A 24,021-nucleotide genomic window follows, 5' to 3' on the forward strand; every position below is an offset into this window, starting at 1 on the left:
CTACTCTTCACAAGCATCCATTTGCCTTTTTTTTTTTTTTTCGGTTTTTGGGTCACACCCAGAGAGCACAGGTGTTACTCCTGCCTCTTCACTCAAGAATTACTCCTGGCGGCGCTTGGTGGCCCATATGGCATGTTGGGATTCGAACCCAGGTCTGTCGCGTGCAAGGGAAACGCCCTACATACAGTGGTATCACTCCAGCCCCGCATCCAGTTGCATCGTAACATACTCTTCATTTGTTCTGGCATTCTTGAAAATATTCATCCAACATAGAAGACAACTCATCTTCATGTTCCTGATATAAATAAAACACAAAATATAAAATACGTTGATTTCTCCGCAGACCCAGTATGTATTTACCTACTGTTCAGGCAATGCTCTATAATACCCAGTAGTAGTGCTAATAGATAATCATTAACAAAATTGGGGCGAATGAGACAGCACAGGGGGTGGGGCACTTGCCTTTTCTGAACCGGGGGCCCAAAGCACTATCAGGTTCTGGAGCACAAAAGCCACGTAATCTGCAACCAGGGTTTTGATTCACTGTATCACTGTCCTCCCGTTGTTCATCGATTTGCTCGAGTGGGTCCAGTAACGTCTCCATTGCAGACTTTGTTGTTACTGTGTTTGGCATATCAAATACATCATGGGTAGCTTGCCAGGCTCTGCCATGCGGGCGAGATACTCTCGGTAGCTTGCCGGGCTCTCTGAGAGGGGTGGAGGAATCCAACTCGGGATGGCCATGTTGGCTGTGTGCAAGGCAAACGCCCTACCGCTGTGCTACATATATATATATATATATATATATATATATATATATATATATATATAAACACACAAGGCTCAACCTTTTACAACATGTTAGTGATCTCTTATAGAAGGGCTTAACGGCCCCTGGGTAGAATACACACTCCTTCCTCTAAGGATACTTTTTTAATAAGATTTTCAGCGATATTTTTCGGGGGTGTCATACTTGTCTATGCAGAGGAATTTCTCCTGGCTCTGCACTCAGGAATTATTCCTGGCTAATGGTGCTCAGGGGACCATATGGGATGCTTGGAATCGAACCCAGTTTCGCTGCATGCAAGGCAAAAGTCCTACCCACTGTGCTATTACTCCAGCGCTCTGGCAGTTTTTCATATCAAACAATACAAGAGAATAGATTATTTCAGTTCTGCTTTGGGACAGGGATTGGGATTCGGGATAGAGCTATCCGAAATATTGTGGTGAGAAGGTGTAATGGTGGTGGGATTGGAGTCTGAATATTGAATATAATCAAATATTGTAAAACACTTTATAAAATAAAAAATTTGGGGAGTTGGAGCGATATGACAGTAGGCAGGGCATTTACCTTGCAAGTGGCCCGCGAGGTTTGATTCCCAGCATCCCCTATGGTCCTCTGAGCACCACCAGGAGGAATTCCTGAGTGCAGAGCCAGGAGGAAACCATGGGCATCACCGGGTGTGACCCAAAAGGAAAAATAATAATAATAATAGTTTTAAAAAATGAGGGTGGTAGGGAATAAGTTATTGCACAATAAACAGTCTCTGCTCTTCCTCCAGAGCCCCAGCCGCCCGGCTCCCCACCAAATCCCATTTTCTTTTCTTAAATTTAATTTTATTTTTAAAATTTTTAATTTTTTGAATTTTTCCATTTTTAGTTTGTTTCCTTAAATTTTTTACTTTTTAATGAATCACTGATAATCACTTGATAATCACACCAAGCTCCCGGGAGAGAACAAGGCGGAGACTCCTACCCCATGCCTGACTGTCCTCACCAGGGCCAACAGCAGAAGACGTCCGGCACAAGGCCAAAGTCATGCTGAGACCACTCTCCAGACGCTTGGATGGGCTTCACGCATAAAGGAACTGGCAGAGCAACCCAGGTGTGGGGGACCCGGGGCTGAGATCTCCAAGCCTACACAGTTTGGGAATGGACCTTCCAGTAGCTAGACAGTTACACCCACCAACTGCTGTGTAACCTGAACAACTGCCAGGATACATAGATTATCACACCAAGCTCCCAGGACTTTTTATTTATATTTATTTATTTATATTTTGGTTAGTCTTTTTTTTTCTGGTTTTGGTTTTGAGTTCTTGAGCCACACCCAGAGATCAGCCAGAATGGGCCAGGTTCTTGCTGCCCCCAAGACTTTAACTTAAGGAGCTGCTTAGATCAAACAGGAGGGCAGAGGTATTCAGGGCAATCCTGGCTCTGTGCTCAGTGACCAGACATGAAACAGGGAACTGACCCAGTATCAGCCTAGGGGAGGCAGAGAATGGTCTTTCCCTCTGTACCGTTCTCTGGCCCTGGCAAATCTAAATCGTCAGAAATTACCTTGGGTTCTTTGAATTCCAAGTCTTCTCTGTACTGAATGGCAAAATCAATATGCTGTAATACAATGTTCATGCTTTCTTCATCTGAGTGATCGTAAGGCAAAAATCGGACCATGCTGTAGTCATCAATGTACAAATTAGAGATTTCAGAAAGGTCATTCAACTGATGCTTGAGTGTGAACATTGGTAGTCTAATTAATACCATCTATGCCTGTGCAGGGAGGAGCAGACAGAACAATAGCAAATCAGCATTAATTTTTTTATGACCTCTTACCTAGTACACTCTGACATCATGATGGATCTATCACATCTTCCAGAAGGGCAATGGGTAAGATTATTCATGACTTCTACTCAGATCTCTTTAATAGCCACATCCACTTGCCCACATACCACATACCACATGATGGATATGTCGTTCCCAATGTTCTCCCTTCCGAAATCCAACATGCCATCTCGTTGGTAAAGAAACAAAGAGCACCTGGCCCAGACAAGATCAGACCTGAACACCTGAAGAACTTACCACCAGTACTCATCAATACATTGGCTCGACTCTTCACACGCTACCTGTCTGAATGCAAGGTTCCATCCCAATGGAAAACCAGCAGGACTGTACTACTATACAAGTAAGGAGACATCCACGACATTGGCAACTATCGCCCAATCTGCCTATTGTCTGTCATCTACAAACTATTCACTCGAGTCATCCTGAATAGGATTAGCAGAACACTAGATGAAGGACAACCATGTGAACAAGCTGGATTCCGAAGAGGATTCAGTACCATCGACCATATCCACACAATAACCAAGGTCATTGAGGTATCTCGGGAGTTCAAGATGCCGCTCTGTCTAACGTTCATTGATTTAAAGAAGGCCTTTGATTCTGTTGAGACGGAAGCGGTCATGGAAGCCCTAGTCAATCAGGGCGTACAAACTCAATACATCAGGATCCTTCGTGAGCTCTATTGTGGATTCACTACCAAGATCTCACCATTCTACAAAGAAGTAATCATCCATATCAAGAGAGGGGTTCGGCAGGGTGATACCATTTCACCAAAACTCTTCAGTGCCACCCTCGATAACATCATGCGACGACTGGAATGGGAAAACATGGGAGTGAAGATAGATGGTCAGCAACTACACCACCTCCGCTTTGCTGATGACATCGTTCTAATAACACCAAACATCAGCCAAGCGGCACAAATGCTGAACGACTTTGACCGTGAGTGTGGAAAGGTAGGACTACAGCTGAATCTTACGAAGACAATGTTTATGAGAAACAGCCTCGTTCCTGACGCTCCATTCGCTCTCAACGGAACCACCATCTCCGAATGCAACAGTTATGTATACCTAGGTCAAGAAATCAACATGATGAATGACCTGGCACCTGAGTTGCGCAGGAGGAAGAGAGCGGCTTGGAATGCCTTCAAGAGCATTGAAGAAATAACTAAAAGGACAAAGAACCTCCAGCTACGAGCACATCTCTTTGATTCCACTATTCTTCCTGCATTAACATATGCCTCAGAGACCTGGACCCTACGAAAACAGGATGAGAACGCTATTCGGATCTCTCAAAGAGGAATCGAAAGAACTATGCTTGGAATATCACGATTCACTCAAATGAGAGATAGAATCCGGAGTTCTGATCTTCGTCAACGCTCAAGAATCAGGGACGCTGTCTCATTTGCCAAGACATCAAAAATCAGATGGGCTGGACACGTAATGAGGTTTACAGACAACCGCTGGACTAGAGCCATTACTGATTGGATTCCACGGGACATCAAAAGATCACGTGGACACCCACCTATAAGATGGTCAGACTTCTTCTTCAAGACCCTAAATGATCGTTTTGAGGCTCTGCATGTTCCTAGAATGAACAGATACCATTGGGCTACGCTAGCACGCAACCGGGATGAATGGAGACGTTACTGGCACCCGCTCAAATAAATCAATGAATAACGGGGATTAAATGATTAAGTGATTAAGTGATTACCTATTGGAACACTAGTAACATTACAACATTACTTAACTAAAGACTTTTTGGAGTGATAGCACAGCGGTAGGGCGTTTGCCTTGCATGCAGCCAACATGGCCGACCTGAGTTCGATTCCTCCACCCCTCTCGGAGAGCCCGGCAAGCTACCGAGAGTATCTAGCCCTCACGGCAGAGCCTGGCAAGCTCCCCGTGATGTATTCGATATGCCAAACACAGTAACAACAAAGTCTGCAGTGGAGACATTACTGGGCCCGCTCGAGCAAATCGAAGATCAGCGGGAGGGCCTTTACTTTACTTTACTTTACTTTACTTTACTTTACTTTACACCTGGTGATGCACAGGGGTTACTCCTGGTTCATATACTCAGGAATAACTCCTGGTGGTGCTCAGGGGACCTATGGATGCTAGGAATCAAACCCGGGTCGGTCGCATGCAACGCATACGCCCTACCTGCTGTGCTATCGCTCCAGCCCCGACCAGAAACTGAGAATTCTTTTAAAGTAATTATCTGCATTCAACAACCCCTGAAAATTTCAAAAGGGTACAGGCAATTCTCATGTGCCAAGTGGCCAGGAAAAAAAGACATTACAGAATTTCTCTGCTGTGGGACGGGAGAGCTCGTACACTGAGTTGGGCGCTTGCCTTGCACATAGGCAAGGGATGCACCCGGGTTCGATCCCCCGCATCCTATATGCTCCCGGAGCCCAACAGGAATGATTTCTGGAGTCAGAGCCAAGAATAATCTCTGACCACTGCTCAGTGTGACCTCCTGCCCTCTCTGCTACAACCAATGACAACTTTTTTCAGAGGTGAGGGGAGGCCACATCCAGACAACACTGGTGGCGACCATATGGTCCCAGAGATTAACCCTGGGCCCCTTGTTTGCGAAGCCAGTGGTGCTGCCCACTGAGCTCTCTCCCTACTTCTATACTAACTTCGAAGCAGACAGCCCACTGCTCCCAACATGCTGCTCCCTTATAAAAAGAAATGCGCCTGTCTGTGCCGTCCATATGGTGGCCACTGCCTGGGGGTGTGTAAGCATGTGACAAGACCATTAAGAAAAATATGGGTCTAGGGAGGTGCGGGGGGAGGTGATGAAGAGCTACGACAGGGGTTACAACTGGCCTGCACCCCACACACCTCAGTTTGAACACCCAGCACCACATATGGTCCACCAGGCACAAGGGAGAAATAGCCCCTGAGCACCACCGGGTGTGGCCCTCAAACCTTAAAAACAACCCACAACAACCCCAAACACTTGCAAAACTCATCAGACCAGGGATTAGCACAGGGCTTCATTCTTGGCACCAGATGGCATCCTGAGCATTGTTGGGTACAGCCAGGAAGCAACCAATAGTGCTGATATGGCCCTCAGGGCCCCAGCACTGACCACTACTAGCCTGGTGGGCCAATAATCAGAGTGGCCCCTTGGCCCCCCAGCACAGGAGGCCCACCCCCCAACCAGCAAAAATTAGAAAAATACAAAGTCTTACCAGCCCACATATGGCCTTAGTCAATTTTTTGAATTTTTTGCTTCTGAAGTTGCTTATAGAATCATCTAATAAAGAATACATGTCTGGATCTGGAAAGCTTCAAAAATGATAGACTGGTGAAGCAAAGAATCCGAAACACTAACTTTGTAGACTGACAATCGAAGTGAAACGAAAAAGGTTCAGCACTGCAAATGAGACCTTAATTATAGTGAACTTACTTCTCAATTTCCTTTTTAGCTCTTTTACTCAGCAGGTCCATTTTTGTCATGATGTTAACTTGCGGGATTTCTAGAGATACCATAGCACTCAAGGCTGCCAAGATGCCAGAAATAAGCTGAAAGAGGAAGCAGGAAAGGGACGATGAATCAGTTGTCACCAACAGTCTCCACATAAAAGGTTTCTGATCCCCACTGGAACAAAACCCACCTAAATACGAGAAACGCTAAGATTGGGGCCCGAGCAAGAGTCCAGGCTTTAAGGCGCTTTCCTTGCGCCTGGTCAGCCCAGGTTCTAGCCCAGCACTCCACAGGGTTCCCAGAGCACTACCTAAGTGATTCCTCAGCACAGCACCAGTAGTGAGCCTTTAGCACTGCCAGGCTGGGCCTAACAGAAGACTGCTGGGCCAATAGCTGACCTTAGGATTCTAAAGGTGAGATGGGAAAGAGAAACTCGAGGTGTAGTGACCACACTTCTCCACTCAACAATATTTTAAAGTGTTCAGGAAGTAGCTGGGGTTGAGTTCAGCACTGAGTAAACATGTAGTGACAGGGATTAAAAGCAGGTGGGCCACATCAAGGAGAGCACCTTAAGCCCTGTACTATTTTTTGCGGGGGTGGGTAATACCTGGCAATGCACAGGGTTTACTCCGGCTCTGCAGTCCGGAATTATTCCTAGTGGTGCGGAGGCATGCTAGGCATCAAACCCGGATTGGCTGTGTGCAAGGCCCTACCTGCTGTACTATCACTCCAGCCCTCATTTTAAAAATTTACTTATTTATTTATTTATATTTGGGAAGCCCTGTACTATTTCTGACCCTGTAACGTTATCTTCTCTCATGCTCCCTCTCCACCTCCCCTGATGGGTGTTTCCATTTGGGTTTCTGGGTCACACAATCCCCTGATATAACTAAGGGGTCACTTCTGGCTCTGCACTCAGGAGTTACTCCTGAGTGGCTTGGGGACCCATACAGGTTCTGGAGACAGAACCAAACGTCCTCCCTTTCAGTTTTGGGGAATACCCAGTAGGACTCCGAGCTTTGTGGTCAAGTATCACTCCTGGAGGGGCTCGGGGGGCCCGGTGGCAGCATGGCAGGAATGACACCCAGGCTGGCCACATGCAAGGGAAGAGCTCCACCCACTGTACTATCTCTCCAGCCTCTGGCTATGTTTTTTGTGTGTTTGTTTTGTAGCCACACACAGTGGTGCTTGGGACTTACTTCTGACACTGCCCTAGGACAACTCCTGAAGGCGACAGCTGAGAGTTGGGGACCACTAGAACTGCACAAGGGGCAAACTCAGGGCCTTGAACATGCCAGCTCTGTGCTCTGCCACTGGAGCCATCTTCTTGGCATATTAATTTAACAAAAATAAGTTCTAAGTCACTCCTGGGTATAGTTCATGAACTGGTAACAATTATATGATTATGACTAAAGGTATTTGTACTCTGCTTGTGCCAGAGACTGAAAATCAAGGACAGGTATAGTTTCAAACCTTGAATGACTCCACCATGAATTGAGAATCAACAAGAAACACTCCACAGACTCGGAACTCCCACTGTTCCAGCTGCTGAACCTGCTGTTTCATCACGGGCAGGTTTGTGTACAACTCGATCTGACCGACAAGAACACAAGCTTATTATAAGCATGAAATACATTCAACTCTCAATTATGGGATAAAAACTTTTCCCGGAAACTGTTTTAGGGGGCTTGAGAGATAGTATAGAGGGTGGGAACTTGCCTTGCACACAGCCAAGCTGGGTTCGATCCCATAGGGTCCCTTGAGCACAGCCAGGAGTAATTCCTGAGCACAGGAGCTAGGAGCAACCCCTGAGCATCATCAGATACGGCACCCATGGTCCCCCCAAAATGTTTTTAAAGGAAATCAATCCCTACAAGTAATATATTCCATTTTGCTTGTTTTAAGCCGCACGTGGGGATGCTTGAGTGTCTCCCCGAAACTGCTGGGAGGGCTCGAGGCTACTCAGAGTCCTACATGCAAAGCCTACTACATGCAAGGCCCACTACATGTAAAGCATGTCCCCAGCACACTATATCTCTAGCCCCTATACTATATTCAATTTTTGTTTTTGTTTTTGTTTTTTTTTTTTCGGGGTGGGGGGACTACCTGATAGTGCTCAGGGCTTATTCCTGATTCTGTGCTCAGCAATGACTCTTGGCAGGCTCCAGGAACCATATAGGGTAGCAGGGATCACATTAGCTGTGTTCAAGGCAAGTGCCGTACCCACTGTAGTATCTCTCTGGCTCCCCGAATAATTTTATTTTTCATTTTGGGTCACACCTGGTGATGCGCAGGGCTTACTCCTGGCTCTGCACTCAGGAATTGCTCCTGACAGTGCTTGGGGGACCATATGGGATGCTGGGGTTCCGGGTCAGCCGCATGCAAGGCAAACGCCCAACCCATTGTTCTATCACACCCGCTCCCCTGGCCCCCCCAAGAAATTTTCAAGCAACTCTGGGTGTACATGTATGTAAAGGGGGCAAACAAAGAAAATATACAGTCATCATCATCATCACTGTCCTCCTGTTCATCGATTTGCTCGATCAGGCCCAGTAACATCTCCATTGTGACAATTGTTACTGTATTTGGCATATTGAAAATGTCACGGGGAGCTTGCCAGGCTCTGCTCTGCAGGCGAGATACTCTTCGGTAGCGTGCCGGGGCTCTCCAGGAGGCGCGGAGGAATCAAACTCCAGTCGGCCATGTTGGCTGGTTGCACTAAAATTATTAAAAATAATTCTAAAACAGGCTGCAGTGACAGCACAGCGGTAGGGCATTTGCCATGCTTGCAGCCGGCCCAGCCAAACCGGGTTCAACTCCTCTGCCCCTCTCGGAGAGCCCTGCAAGCTACCAAGAGTATATTGCCCACATGGCAAAGCCTGTCAAGCTACCTACGATGTATTCGATATGAAAAACACAGTAACAAGTCTCAGGATGGAGAAGTTACTGGTCCTGCTCAAGCAAATCAATGAACAACTACAGGACAGTCACAGGGATTTCATTTATTTATTTATATATTTATTATTATTATTTTTGCTTTTTGGATCACACCCCGAGATGCTCAGGGGTTACTCCTGGCTCTGCACTCAGGAACCACTCCTGGCGGTGCTCAGGGGACCATATGGGATGCTGGGATTCGAACCTCGGTCGGGCACGTGCAAGGCAAATGCCCCACCCGCTGTGCTATCGCATCGATCCAGCGTCGACAATGACAGATTTTAAAACAAATTTTTATTCTCTTAGTGTGAGGGGAGGAACTTTGGGCCACACCCACTGGTATTCTGGGAGGATTCCTGACTCTGTACTAAAAATAACTCCTGGCAGTGCTTGGGGGATCCTATGTGGTACCAGGGATCCAAACTTGGGCTGGCAGAAAGTAAGGCAAGGGCTTTAGCTGCTGTACTATGGCCCTAAAAAACAATCAAAAACAAATCTTGGTTTTGGCCCATATCCACTAGTATTCATTGACCCATATATGGTACCAGGGACTGAACCTGTGTCTGAACCTGTGTCTACCGCAGCATCCTACCCATCCTTCTGTCTCTCTAGCTCTAAAGCAAACCTTTCAAGAGCTGCATGACCGAAGCTGGAGTGATAGCACAGCAGGTAGGGCGTTTGCGTTGCACACGGCTGACCTGGGTTCAATACCCAGCATCCCATATGGTCCCCTGAGCACTGCCAGGAGTGATTCCTGAGTGCAAAGTCAGGAATAATTCCTGAGTATCACCAGGTGTGACCCGTAAAGCAAAAAAAAAAAAAAAAAAGCTGCATGACCTGGTACCCAAGAAACCACAGACTGAGCATATGCTCTGCATGCAGAAAGCCTGGGCTCAGTTCCCAACATGCTTTGTTCCCCCAGCAGGGCTGGGAGCTACCTCCTGATAACAGTTAGGAAGAGTCCCAGCCTCTAGCACCTCTTGATGTGGCCCCCAAACAGAAGAAAACAAACAGACGTTCCACAGCCCCTCATGGGATAACAGTCCACTGTCCAAGAATCTGGGGTAAAAGTAAATGAGATGCTAATTTCACTTTCTCCCACCAAGGACAGAACTGCACAACACAGGGAAGATGACAATCTAATTACTGAGCTACCTGGACAGTCAAAAAGGATGTAGTCATCCTCGACATGGCCAAGGCAGTTTTGCAGCCACTCAAAGTTATTGGCAAAATACTCCCTGCAAAACACCCGTCCTCCATTGGGACCGAAGCACAGGGAGCCGTCCTCCATCGCATCATCCACCTCGATCAGTTCCCGGATGTCTGCAAAGAATAAACAGGAAATGAGTGCCAATTCCAAAGTATTTACATTCATTAGTAATTAAAACTGTGACAGTATCCACAGAAACTGAACAGGGGCTAGAAAGAAAAACCAAAAAACAAAAACAAAAGACCCTAAACAGGGGCCTGAGGAATAGAACAGTTGGTAAGGCGCTTGCCTTGCATGCAGACAACCCACGTTCAATCCTTGGCACCTCATATAGTTCCTCAGCTTCACCAGGAGTGATCCTGGAGCACAGAGCCAGATGTGCTGAACACAGCTGGGTGTGGCCCAAACCCCACCCCACCCATTAAGAAAAGAAAACAAATAAAACAAATAAATTACAGGAGTCAAGGGAATCCCACTCTCAAGTAATGATGCATTACAGTCTCCCAGGTAGACTTAAACCAGAAACACAAGGGGCAGTACTCTTAGAAGGCTAGTAGTTGTACTTATAAATGATAAGGGCAGGGCACACACCCTGGAGTGACAGCAGTATCAGCAGCAAACCCTGAGCACCACCAGATACGGCCCCAATACAAAACAAAAGGCCAAAGAGACAAGAAGGATTTAGGCCCAGTTCAAATTCCACCCCCACGTAAGCCCTGCAGGAGCAGAGCCAGTAGCGACCCCCAACAGTTAAACCAAATGCTTCAATTCTTGTACTGTATTTTGATCTCTTTCTTCCTTTGGTTTTGCAACCACAGCTGGTGGTCAGGGGCATCCCGAAACTTGCTCTACATCCCTCTAAGTTAGCACCTTGGCCTCTGATTTTTTTTCTCCCCCTTTGGCCTCCCAGGCAGTGTTCATGAGGCCCAGGGGCCAGAAAGCAAACACCAGCACCCAAAAATGAGATGATCACCTGGAGGGGCTTAGGGGCTACAGTACTACAGTACCCAACAGTGCTCAGGGGGCCCTGCAGTGCTGGGCATTAAAACAGCATCCTGTGTGTGCCAATTATTTGCTCCTAACCCCTCTACTGTCTTCTGGCCTCCACACTTAATTTTGTGCAAAGATGTTAAGGAATAACACTACAGACTTAGGAAATATTCTCAGTCTCAGAGGAAGCAAGAGTTGGGAATGACTTTTTCCTGCACACTCTCATGTACCTTTTGCATTCTCAATACTGTGCATATAAAAACATTTGTTCTAAAACAAGTTAAGTGGGGCTGGAGCGATAGCACAGCGGGTAGGGCGTTTGCCTTGCACGCGGCCCATCCCGGGTTCAATTCCCAGCAACCCATATGGTTCCCTGAGCACAGCCAGGAGTAGTTCCTGAGTGCATGGACCAGGAGTAACCCCTGTGCATTGCTGAGTGTGACCCAAAAAGCAAAATAAAATAAAATAAAATAAAATAAAAGAGGTGAAGCAAGGGACAGGACAAGGAGGGATAGTACAGTGGATGGGGCGTTCACCTTGCACACTGTCGATCAGGGTTCAATCCCCAGCATCCATATGGTCTTCCCAAGCACCACCAGGAATTATTCCTGAGTGCAGAGCCAGAACTCACCCGAGCATCAGGAAAAACAAGGGCCAGACAGACTTAAGGCGCTTGCCTTGCTTGCATGCAGCCAACCTGAGTTCAATCCCATCTGACCTAAGAATTCAAAGTGAGGCCTGTGACATCTCACTTTTTATTAAGGGAAACAAAGGGAACTGTCACAAGCACATCAATAAGTGGATGCTAACACATGATGTTCTATCTTCTGCCATGAAAGCAGGGATCAGACTGAACGAAGTTTTCAGCTTCTGTGCCTCCCCAGACCAGGGGGCAGCACTCACTGCCTCAGGGCCCCCAAGGAGAGGGAAGGCTGCGCCCGGGACTCACCAGCCATCACATCATAGTTGAAATGCTCCTCCGCGGGATCTAAGTTCACCACCTGGACAGAACGGCCGAGGGCTTCACAGTGCTGGACCATGGTGGCACAGTAGGTGCTCTGTGGACTGGGAGGCAGGAGGGGACAGAGCTTCTGGCAGAACCCACACCACCAGACGAACCCCCACAGCCCCTGGTCAGTGTCTGCTGAGGCCCAAACTAAGCCTTAATCCCCCAAGAAATGGACTGAAACCAGGGGAAAGACCCAACCTCGGGATGGGCATCAGGGAACTGCATGCAGTGCAGATTCAGCCCTACTGTGGCCACACTGACCTCGGGCCAGTGGCCTCTTCCCGGCTAGTGTCCTTATCCCCGGCAGCTGGTCTCCTCACTGCTATCAGGTGTGCTAAGTATGACTGAAAGGGAAGATTTCTCCCCCGCCCTTGATTTGGGGGCCACAGCCAGCGGTGTTTAGAGGGTCTACATCGTTTGGAGATAGAACCCAGATTTGGTGTGTGCAAGGCCCTGCATCCTCAACCTTTCTGGATTCTATTTCTTTTTGCAAATGAGAATAGGGTCTGGAACATAGCAACGTGGGTAGGGCGTTTGCCTTGCACTCAGCTGAACCAGTTTCTAGTCCCACTTTATAAAATAAAAAAAAATTGGGGGGTTGGAGCGATATGACAGCAGGCAGGGTGTTTACCTTGAAATTGGCCGGCCAGGTTCGATTCCCAGCATCCCCTATGTTCCTCTGAGCACCACCAGGAGTAATTCCTGAGTGTAGAGCCAGGAGGAACCCCTGGGCATCACCGGGTGTGACCCAAAAAGCAATAATAATAATAATAATAATTTTTAAAAATGAGGGTGGTAGGGAATAAGTTATTGCGCACTAAACACTCTCTGCTCTTCCCCCAGAGCCCCGGCCCCCCCTTCTCCCCACCAACTCCCATTTTCTTTTCTTTTCTTAAATTTAATTTCAGTTTTAATTTTTTTAATTCTTCCTTTTTTAATATGTTTTTTAAATTTTTTTACTTTTTAATGAATCACTGATAATCACTTGATTATCACACCAAGCTCCTGGGAGAGAACAAGGCAGAGTCTCCTACCCCGTGCCTGACTGTCCTCACCAGGGTCGACAGCAGAAGACCTCCGGCACCAGGCCAAAGTCATGCTGAGACCACTCTCCACACGCTTGGATGAGCCTCACACATAAAGGAACGGGCAGAGCAATTCAGGTGTGTGGGACCCGGGGCTGAGATCTCCAAGCCTGCATGGAGACACACACCTTCTACAAGATCACTGTCGGTGATTTTAATTCCAAGATAGGACCAAGATCAGCCGATGAACTCCACTTCGGGACTCATGGGCTAGAATGGAATGAACAGGGTGACAGACTGTCTGAGTTCATCATGTCAACCAAGACCATCCATGGTAACTTACAGTTTCAAAAGACTGAATCTAAATGTTGGACATGGGAGTCTCCTGGTGGACGGTTCCACAGCAAAACTGACCACATCATATTCAATCTTCGTTTTTGCCTAACTGATGTTGCTGTTGTCGCAAAATTCCAAATGGGATCGGACCACCGTCTCCTTCGTGTAAAATTCTACCTTACAGAACGGGGAGAAAAGAATGCAAAGTTTAAGAAGAGAACTCCCAGAACAACCACCAAATGGGAGCTCACTGGCTCTGTTGTGGCAACATGGGAAGATGCCATCATTGACACCATTGATGAGGAATACGATCCAATGATTCAGCACTTCCATGATTGTGCGAGGAATGTCAAGAGAGAGATAATCAAAAAAAAAAAAAAACGCCATTCTTCGAACACTCTTGAACTTATTCGCCAACGTGCCTTGGCACATGCCTCGGGCAACCAAAAGCGAACGTCCAACCTGGCAAAACAGTGCAGAGAAGCGATCAAGGATGACCTCAAAGACCTCAAAGAGAGCAGCGGTGCTGGTAGATGCGGCAGAAGCCGGGAAAAGCATTTGTAATGCCCGCCTGTCTTTCACCAACTACAAGACCAAGATGACTGCCCTCCGACATCATGATGGATCTATCACATCTTCCACAAAGGCAATGGAAAAGATTATTCATGACTTCGAATCAGATGTCTTTAATAGCCACGTCCACTTGCCCACATCCCAAATTCCACACGATAGATATCTCGTTCCCAATATTCTCCCTTCCGATATTCAACACGCCATCACTTCGGTAAAGAAACAAAGAGCACCTGACCCAGACAAGGTCAGACCTGAGCATCTGCATCAGTATTCATCAATACACTGGCTCAGCTCTTCACACACTACCTATCTGAATGCAACGCTCCATCCCAATGGAAAACCAGCAAGACTGTACTACTATACGAGAAGGGAGACATCCACGACATTGGCAACCATCACCACACCTGTCTATTGTCTGTCATCTACAAACTGTTCACATGAGTTATCCAAAATAGGATTGGCAGAACTCTAGATGAAGGACAACCATGTGAACAAGCCGTGTTCCAAAAAGGGTTCAGCACCATTGACCATATCCAAATGATAACTAAGCTCGGCGCCGTGTAATCCCATCAGCGGCCAAGACTCAGAGACTATAAAATCCAGATCCCGGACGAGAGCAGTGCAGTCTCTGCCCCCGCGCCTCGGTGTTCCTTCCCGGAGTCCCTTGGAGGGGAGCGGGTTGAGCTTTCCTCCCCGCCCCGGCCAGGGCTACGGCAGCCGGAGACCTCCAGGACCAGCCACCACCATGCTGAGACCACTCTCCGCACACCTGAAGGTACTGGCAGAGGGACAAAGCCACGCGGGTTCCGGGGCCGAGACCTCCAAGCCTACTCGAATTGGAGTCGAGCATCTTCCACCCAGATCCTCCAAATTCCAGTAGGCGGGGGTCACACCCACCACCTGGCCCCCTGGCGCCGTGTAATCCCATCAGCGGCCAAGACTCAGAGACTATAAAATCCAGATCCCGGACGAGAGCAGTGCAGTCTCTGCCCCCGCGCCTCGGTGTTCCTTCCCGGAGTCCCTTGGAGGGGAGCGGGTTGAGCTTTCCTCCCCGCCCCGGCCAGAGCTACGGCAGCCGGAGACCTCCAGGACCAGCCACCACCATGCTGAGACCACTCTCCGCACACCTGAAGGTACTGGCAGAGGGACAAAGCCACGCGGGTTCCGGGGCCGAGACCTCCAAGCCTACTCGAATTGGAGTCGAGCATCTTCCACCCAGATCCTCCAAATTCCAGTAGGCGGGGGTCACACCCACCACCTGGCCCCCTGGCGCCGTGTAATCCCATCAGCGGCCAAGACTCAGAGACTATAAAATCCAGATCCCGGACGAGAGCAGTGCAGTCTCTGCCCCCGCGCCTCGGTGTTCCTTCCCGGAGTCCCTTGGAGGGGAGCGGGTTGAGCTTTCCTCCCCGCCCCGGCCAGGGCTACGGCAGCCGGAGACCTCCAGGACCAGCCACCACCATGCTGAGACCACTCTCCGCACACCTGAAGGTACTGGCAGAGGGACAAAGCCACGCGGGTTCCGGGGCCGAGACCTCCAAGCCTACTCGAATTGGAGTCGAGCATCTTCCACCCAGATCCTCCAAATTCCAGTAGGCGGGGGTCACACCCACCACCTGGCCCCCTGGCGCCGTGTAATCCCATCAGCGGCCAAGACTCAGAGACTATAAAATACAGATCCCGGAACCACGTGGCCGCATTCGCGGCCGCGCGACCTCTTATTATCTCATTCCTACTTTGGACAAACTTGCAGGCTGTCGAATGTAGCCTGCCCACAGGGCAGAGTCTGGCAAACTCCCCGTGGCCTACCAAATATGCCAAATACCAGTAACAATGATGGGTCTCATTCTCCTAAAGAGCCCTGAATATAATCTCAGGGCTAGGATGAAAGAGACGTTACTGGGGCCTGCTCGAGGCAATCGACGATTAACAGGATGATGAAATGAAAAATGAAATGAAACTAAGCTCATTGAGGTTTCTCAGGAGTTCAAGATGCCGCTCTCTCTAATGTGCATTGATTTAAAGAAGGCCTTTGATTCTGTTGAGACGGAAGGGGTCATTGAAGCCCTAGGCAATCAGAGCGTACAAACTCAATACATCAGGATCCTCCATGAGCTCTATTATGGATTTACTACTAGGATCTCACCATTCTACAAAGAAGTAATCATCCATGTCAATAGAGGGGTTCGGCAGGGTGATACCATTTCACCAAAACTCTTCACTGCCACCCTCGAGATCATCATGCGATGACTGGAATGGGAAGGAATGGGAGTGAAGATAGATGGTCGGCAAATACACCACCTCCACTTTGCTGATGACCTCGTTCTAATAACACCAAACATCAGCCAAGCGGTACAAATGCTGACCGACTAGGTGAAAAGGAAGCTCAGATAGAGAAGAGAGCACCAAATAAAGGGTGTTGTGAGGACCCTCCCAGGGTGGGAGAAGCATGCTAAAAGTAGTCTATAGACCAAACATGATTGCCACTCAATGCCTCTCTTGCAAAACACAGTACCCAAAAGAAGAGAGAGAGAACAAGGGGAAATGCCCTGCCACAGAGGCAGGGTGGGACAGGGGGGATGGGGGGTTGGAGGGATGCTGGGAAGCATAGTGGTGGAGGATGGGCACTGGTGGAGGGATGGGTACTTGATCATTGTATAACTGAAACCCAAGCACAAAAATTTATATGTCTATAACTGTACCTCATGGTGTTTCACTAAAAAAATAAAATAAAAATTTAAAATTTTAAAAAAAACGGGCTTAGATCTCTGCGTAACACCATGTGCAAAAGTAAGATCAACATGGATTAAAGTCCTCAATATCAGACTGGAATCCATAAGGTACACTGAAGACAAAGTTGGCAAAACCCTCCATGACATTGAAGCTAATGGTATCTTCAAAGATGCCACGCCACTGGCCACGCAAGTGAAAACAGATAAACAAATGGGACTATCTTAAACTAAGAAGCTTCTGCACCTCAAAAGAAACAGTGACCAAAATACAAAGATAATCTACAGAATGGGAAAGGATGTTCTCCAAATACACATCCGACAAGGGGTTGATATCAAGGATATACAAAGAACTGGTTTGTGTAAACACACAAAAAATAAAAAGGCCGGCGGTCAGGCTGTTTCCCCACTCCAGGGAGGTCGATGGCGATGGTCAGGCGAAGGAAGGAAACGGGGACCAGGCTGGTTGGTCTTAGCAGCCGTTTATTACATGGAAGAGATGTATGTCATGGAGGCCTCAGGAATCCTCGAGCACGTGCGCACCTTTGTTCTCTCCGCTTCTGTCCTCAGCCCCATCTTCCCAGATTCTCTGATGCACCTGTCCCCCCAGAGAGCCCTGAAATCTCCCTTATATAGATCATAGTACCTCTAAAGGGTGCAATATAATGAAGTCATCAAAAGGAGTTACAGAAAGAACATTGAGGCAGCAAACAATACATTGTTTCCTTACATCCCCAGGCCAGTAATCCTGGCCTCACCTTTTCACAAGCTACAAGTATTTAGATTAGCACAACAAAGACCAGTCTGCTAGAGCTTGGAATCTACATCTCCCAAAAAGCAGTCTCATCCAAGCTAGTCAGGACACACAGGAAACTGCTTCTAGGACGTGTTTCTCCTCTCCTTGTCCAACCAACATATAAGCATACATAATATTAATCATTTCGTATGGACACAGTAAGAAATACTTTGAGCTTATAGAATTGCTCTCCTAGGGCCATCTCGATCTCAGACTGCAGTGCTCAGGCCAGATATCTTTCCTATTCCTAGCAGCAAGGCCCTAGTCTTGTCGTTACTTTTGGATCATGACAGCATTTGCCTATGATCAAACTCTTAACTTATAGTTAAGAATCGTGGCACCTTGGCCTGGCCCATCGCGATGCCAGGGTAGCACATAACTTACCGGCTTGCCCTGGTTCCATCCAGTCCCACGTCGGGACCCTGCCCTTGGGGCGCCAGGAAGTGAGGGCAACTGAGGCTCAAGTTGAGAAGGCAGATGCCCAGGAGTGAATAACATTCAAAGCCAATCAATTCCTAAGTTACAGAGCATATTAATTAATTGTCTTCCTGTATCTATACAAAAGGACATTGCATTAAAGTAAACTGCTCAAAAGACAAGGAGAGGAGAAAGGCAATATTAACTTACAGTACAGCTTCAGTGTCTAAGAAGGATGAGACCTTAAAAATTGGTTGGGGAAGAGAGCATAGAAGTGGTTACAGACTGACAAAGTAATGGGAGTGACTCGGGAGCACTGTAATGGGTACAATCTGATAAACCTAAGCTCTGTGTACTCCAACACTGGTTGAACTCCACAAGAAGAAAACATCCAACCCCATCAAAAAGTGGGCCAACGAAATGAACAGAGACTTTCTCAAAGAAGAAATCCGAATGGCTAAAAGGCACATGAGAAAATGCTCTACATCATTAATCATCAGGGAGATGCAGACCAAAACAACAATGAGGTATCATTTCACACCACAGAGACTGGCCCACATTCAAAAGAACAAAAGCAACATGTATTGGCGTGGATGTGGCGAGAAAGGGACCCTCCTTCACTGCTGGTGGGAATGCCAACTGGTTCACCCCTTTTGGAAAACAGTATGGACGACTCTCAAAAAATTAGAAATTGAGCTCCCATTTGACCCAACAATACCACTCCTGGGAATATACCCCGCAGAGGCTAAAAAGTATAGTCAAAGTGACATCTACACTTGTTTGTTCATTGCAGCACTATTTACAATAGCTAGAATATGGAAAAAACCTGAGTGACTGAGAACAGATGACTGGTTAAAGAAACTTTGGTACATCTACACAATGGACTACTATGTAGCAGTTAGAAAAAATGAAGTGATGAAATTGACATACAAGTGGTACTACATGGAAAATATTATGCTAAGCGAAATGAGTCAGAAAGAGAGGGACAGACATAGAAAGATTGCATTCATCTGGGTAACATAAAGTAACAAAATAAGAGACTAACACCCAAGAACAGCTGTGATAGACACCATGTTGTTCTCTCCATGGCTCAGAGACCAGCTGCACACTCTAGGGGAAAAGGCAACTCAGATAGAGAAGGGAGCACCAAATAAAGGGTGCTGGGAAGATCTGCCCAGGATGGGAGATGCCTGCTGAAAGTAGTCTATGGACCGAACATGATTGCCACCCAGTGTCTCTTCTGCAGACCACAGCACCTAAAAGGAGAGTTAGAACAAAAGGGAGTGTCCTGCCACAGAGGCAGTGTGGGATGGGCGATGGGGGGTGGGAGGGGTACTGGGATTGGTGGGGGTGGAGAATGGGCACTGGGTGGGATGGGTACTCAATCATTGGATAACTGAAACCTAAGCACAAAAACTTGTAAGTCTACAACCGTACCTCATGGTGCTTCATTAATAAAACAGAAAAACAGAAAAGACCCTGAATGATCGGTTTGAGGCTCTGCATATTCCTAGAAGGAGCAGATGCCATTGGGCTACGCTAGCACGCAACAGGGATGAATGGAGACGTTACTAGCACCCGCTCGAGTAAATCGATGAGTACCAGGGTATCAAGTGATCAAGTGACTTTTAGTCTTTTAATTGTACAAATAATTTTCAGTGTACGAAAACTAAAAGATAAAGGTAAGATAATGATCTTACTTAATTTTCCCAGGTATTAATCCTTTGGGAAAATAATTGTATGTTACAATACGTTTTGCTCCCAAAATCAATAAAAATTATCCAAGAGCAGCTGTGACCATCAGTGCTACTTTGTTATATACAAAATTATTTACATTCTTTGCAATTTCACCTTCAAAATCTTTTTTTGGGATGAGGAGTCCACCTAGCTGTGCTTAGAGCTTAGCCAGAGATCACTCTCGATCACCCTCAGGGGCTCCTGGGACCACACGCAGTAATGGGGAAGGAACCCAAGCTGGATGCATGCAAGGCAAGCACCCAACCTGCAGTACTAGTTCTATGCCTCCTCAATACTCACAATCGTACTTGGTGCTAGTCATATTATTTTACTTTGAGGGAAAGGAGGGATTTGGGATCACACAGGGTGGTCCCTGGGGTGTACAAGGTGACTTCCATTTCTGCACCTCTGTCGGTATGGACAGAAAGTATGGTGCCAGGAATGGACCTGGGCATCTTGCACTCAAAGGACACACCATCCTTTATATTAAGTCTGCAGCCCTGATGCTATTAAAAGATTGCTTTAAGCAGCAGCAATTCCAAAATAACTCAACATCAGATTCAGGCATGCTGTGGATACCAGACTCGTTAATGCTTGGTATTTTTTTTTCCATGAAAACAAAATTTCAGATTATTTCACTCCGGAGCTTTCAGATTTTTTCACTCTGGAGAAGCGCATGTTCTCCCTTGAACAAGTATTTCTCTTCCCACTTTTTTTCTACTTTGGAGAAGCCCATGTTTGTTCATGAGCCCATATTCTTCACTTTCTCTCCCTTCACATCCAATCTCCAAATTTCTTACAATAATGTATTTTTGCTGCAGTTTAAAAAAAAAAGGACAGGGGTATGGTGCCCCCAGCAGGTCAATCTGTACCTATGAGGAGAATGCATCAGCAGCCTGATGGCGCCTTCACACTTCCAGATACCCAAAAATTGCTGCTGTGTCACTCTTTACAATAGCCAGAATCTAGAAAAAACCTGAGTGCCCAAGAACAGATGACTGGTTAAAGAAAATTTGGTACATTTACACAATGGAGTACTATGTAGCTGTTAGAAAAGACGAAGTCATGAAATTTCCATACAAGTGGTAAGACATGGAAAGTATCATGTTAAGCGAAATGACTCAGAAAGAAAGGGATAGACATAGAAAAATTGCATTCATCTGGGGAACATAAAGTAACAAAATAGGAGACTAACACACAAGAATGGCCGAGATGAGTACCAGGAATTTTACTCCATGGCTTGGAGGCCAACCACACAGGCTAGGGGAAAAGGGAGCTCAGATAGAGAAGGGAACACCAAATAAAGGTGTTGGGAAGATCCTCCCAAGATAGGAGAAGCATGCTGAAAGTAGACTATAGACCAAACATGATTGCCACTCAATGCCTCTTTTGCAAACCACAACACCCGAAAGGAGAGAGAGAACAAAAGGGAATGCCCTGCTACGGTGGCAGGGTGGGATGGGCGGAGTGGGGGGTGGGAGGGATCCTGAGATCCGTGGTGGTGGGAAATGGGCACTGGTGGAGAGATGGGTATTTGATCACTGTATAATTGAAACCCAAGCACAAAAATTTGTAAGTCTGCAACTGTACCTTATATCTCACTAATAAAAAAAATTGCTTCCGTGCCTTTGGCCAGACCCCAAAAACTTGGGGCAAAGTTTCCCAAGAAAGTAAACGGCCAAAAGTTAGGTATGTGGGAAACACACGAACAAAACACCTGCAGCTCAGCTATATAATTGGAGACATGCCTCTCTGGTTCCTGATTGAACTGCTTAATGGCCATGATCCCGGAGACTCAGAAACAAATCTTGAAACCCAGGGGCTTTTGGCAGAAATGCGTCTGGTCCCTGCAGTAGGTTACCAGTGCTGGGCCAATCCAGGTGAGATAGTTTTCGTGCCTTGGTCTGTTCCCCCCGGCGGCCCTGTGGCCGCCATGCTTCAGAGACCACTGGACAGGCAGGTTTGGGCTCGCAGTGATGAGAAGCACGGGGTCTCACAGGATGGTGGTGGAGCCGCCCTTTTCCTCCCTGTCCAAACAAGACCCTGAGTCGCTGCCCACAAATGGCCTCTTTGACTCCTGATCAAGCAGCTTACTGGCCATGATCCCAGAGACTCAGGAGCAAATCTCGAAACCCAGTGGCTTTTGGTAGAAATCCCTCTAGATTTTTGTTAAAATTTCAGAATTTCAAAATTAAATGGCCCTACTGCAGCCACGAGACATCATATGTTATCCATAACCAGCAATAGAACACAAATTGTCTACTGTTGCCTTTTCAGCAAATCTGAGTGTTGGTGTAAAATCTCAAATGATAAAGGTGGGTCTGGTTTCGAACTATTGAATGGGATCCAAGTAGAGAGAGAGTAATGTGGAAATCATCTGCCCCACAGGTATGGGGAGGGTGTGGGAATGGGGTATATTGGAGATTTTGGTAGTGGAGAATGGGCACTAGTGAAGGTACCGGTGTTTCATTGCATGACTGAGACTTAGACCCGAAAGCTTTGTAACTGCTCTCACGGTGATTCAATAAAGACAATGATAAAAAGAGAAAAAAAGAGAGTAAGGTGAGTTCATGCACAATTCAATCCGCTAATCAGTGGCCGAATAAATAGCAGTCCACTCACATTTAAAAAAAAAAAGGAAAATAACTTTTTAGCAGCACATTCTTTCAAGTGGCTGCTCCCTGCTCTCCCCAGGACCTTGAGTTCACCAGGTGGACAGGACTTGTGGGAAGAGGGAGAGCAGCAGCAGCCCAGAGGGGCTGCACAGAGAGCAAGCCCTGCTGCAGGGCCACAGCTGACCTGTCCTCGCTGTGATGCGCTCGGTGACATCACCGACCTCTCTTTGTGATGCAACCAGACATTCTGCAGCCTCCCCAACTGTCCCATACTCATTACTTGGTTCACTGCGGAAACGCATAGACAGCAAACATGTTTTGCTGTTTACCAAGAAATCGTGGTTGTAAAACCCCCAAGTGTAGGACACTGAAAAGATTCAGAAACTGGGTGAGGACTCACTGGAGAACTCCCCGGAATTCTTCACGAGGACAGCCGCTAGTTCAGGTCAGCAGGAACTGGCCCGGGCACCCCAGCACTGATGCCCGTGATCAGTCTTCATCACCTCCCTGAGTGTGATGGCGCAGAAGCTGTGTATGTGGAAGAGTGTGCACACCCGGGAGTGAAAGTGTTTATCGGAGAGAGTAAATTTGAGTGTGTACTGGAGATGCTGTGTGTGTGTGAGTATGTGCATTTGTGTATATACGTGTGTCTGTATGTGTGTTGTGAGATCATCTTGAGGGCAGCCTGCTCCTAGCAGGTGAGTCATCAAATCTAGCCCCCAAGGCCAGGTCACTGCTCACTGAGTTGGCACGAGGAGGTGCTCTTGGGCCAAGACTTTTCTAACATTGATTGTTTCAGTCTCATTCCTATGGGAGGCCTGTGTAGATGCAGGTCCACCAGCAGGGAGGAACTCAGAAGGGAGGGGGAAGCAGCGCTTCTGGAGCTGAGCCTTTGTGGTTCTCCCTCCACAGAGCAGCCCACAGGAGAGAGAGACGCTCCCACAGCAGAGCAGCCCACAGGAGAGAAAGAAGATCTTCTACATATCCTCTGGGTCCAGTTCCTCTGAAGAAAGTCTGGAATCAGCCAGCACCAAGCAGAGCCAGACACCATCTAAGCAGAAAGTTGACATTGGCCAAGGATTGTCAACTCCCCAAAGAGCACCGCGTTCAGTGCCTTGGCCTTACACATATGGCAGAGAACGAGACTCAGAGCACCAGAAGAAAACGGGTAAGAACCAAGGGGTGTGTGTATATGCACAAGTAAAGGGGGAATGGGAAAAGGCCCACCTAGAGGTGTCCTGGGCGCTGGTGTGGGAAAGGAGAGTCACAGGCCATAGAGCCCATTCCGGGGAGGCCTCCACAGGAAATCCCCGTGAGGTGGGCCCATGGTCTCCCCTTCCTGCTGGGCTCCCTGTTGGGGTCACCTTTGGAGAATCCATGGAAGGAGCCCTCTGGGTGACCTTTTCTCTTATTGATTCTTTAGCTCCAGCTCTGAAAGCATACTTGGCTCCGTGTCGAAGGACAGCGCCGTCAATGATCTCTCCAGTACCAGCTGCACGGCCACCCGCTGTGGCAACATTGGACCAGTTCCCAGAGGACCTAGCATGGTTACAACTGGAAGAAGCCCAGGGTCTCACATCAGTGTCTCTG

At 47.5% G+C, this 24,021-nt stretch overlaps 1 protein-coding gene across 1 annotated transcript; it reads right to left on the reverse strand.

Annotated features, from left to right (window-relative positions):
• Positions 1-232: 232 nt before the first annotated feature.
• On the reverse strand, positions 233-23,977 carry LOC130016484 (GPN-loop GTPase 3-like). Its single transcript, XM_056107191.1, has 9 exons — positions 23,875-23,977; positions 22,832-22,850; positions 12,144-12,259; positions 10,150-10,317; positions 7,531-7,670; positions 6,040-6,155; positions 5,823-5,918; positions 2,338-2,467; positions 233-295 (listed from the first exon to the last, which is right to left on the reverse strand). The coding sequence occupies exons 1-9, from the start codon at positions 23,975-23,977 to the stop codon at positions 233-235; spliced, it is 951 nt and encodes a 316-aa protein (XP_055963166.1).
• Between the last annotated feature and the right edge of the window lie 44 nt (positions 23,978-24,021).

The sequence above is a fragment of the Sorex fumeus genome, unplaced genomic scaffold, assembly GCF_029834395.1.
Source record: "Sorex fumeus unplaced genomic scaffold, SorFum_2.1 ptg000155l, whole genome shotgun sequence".
NCBI lineage: Eukaryota > Metazoa > Chordata > Mammalia > Eulipotyphla > Soricidae > Sorex > Sorex fumeus.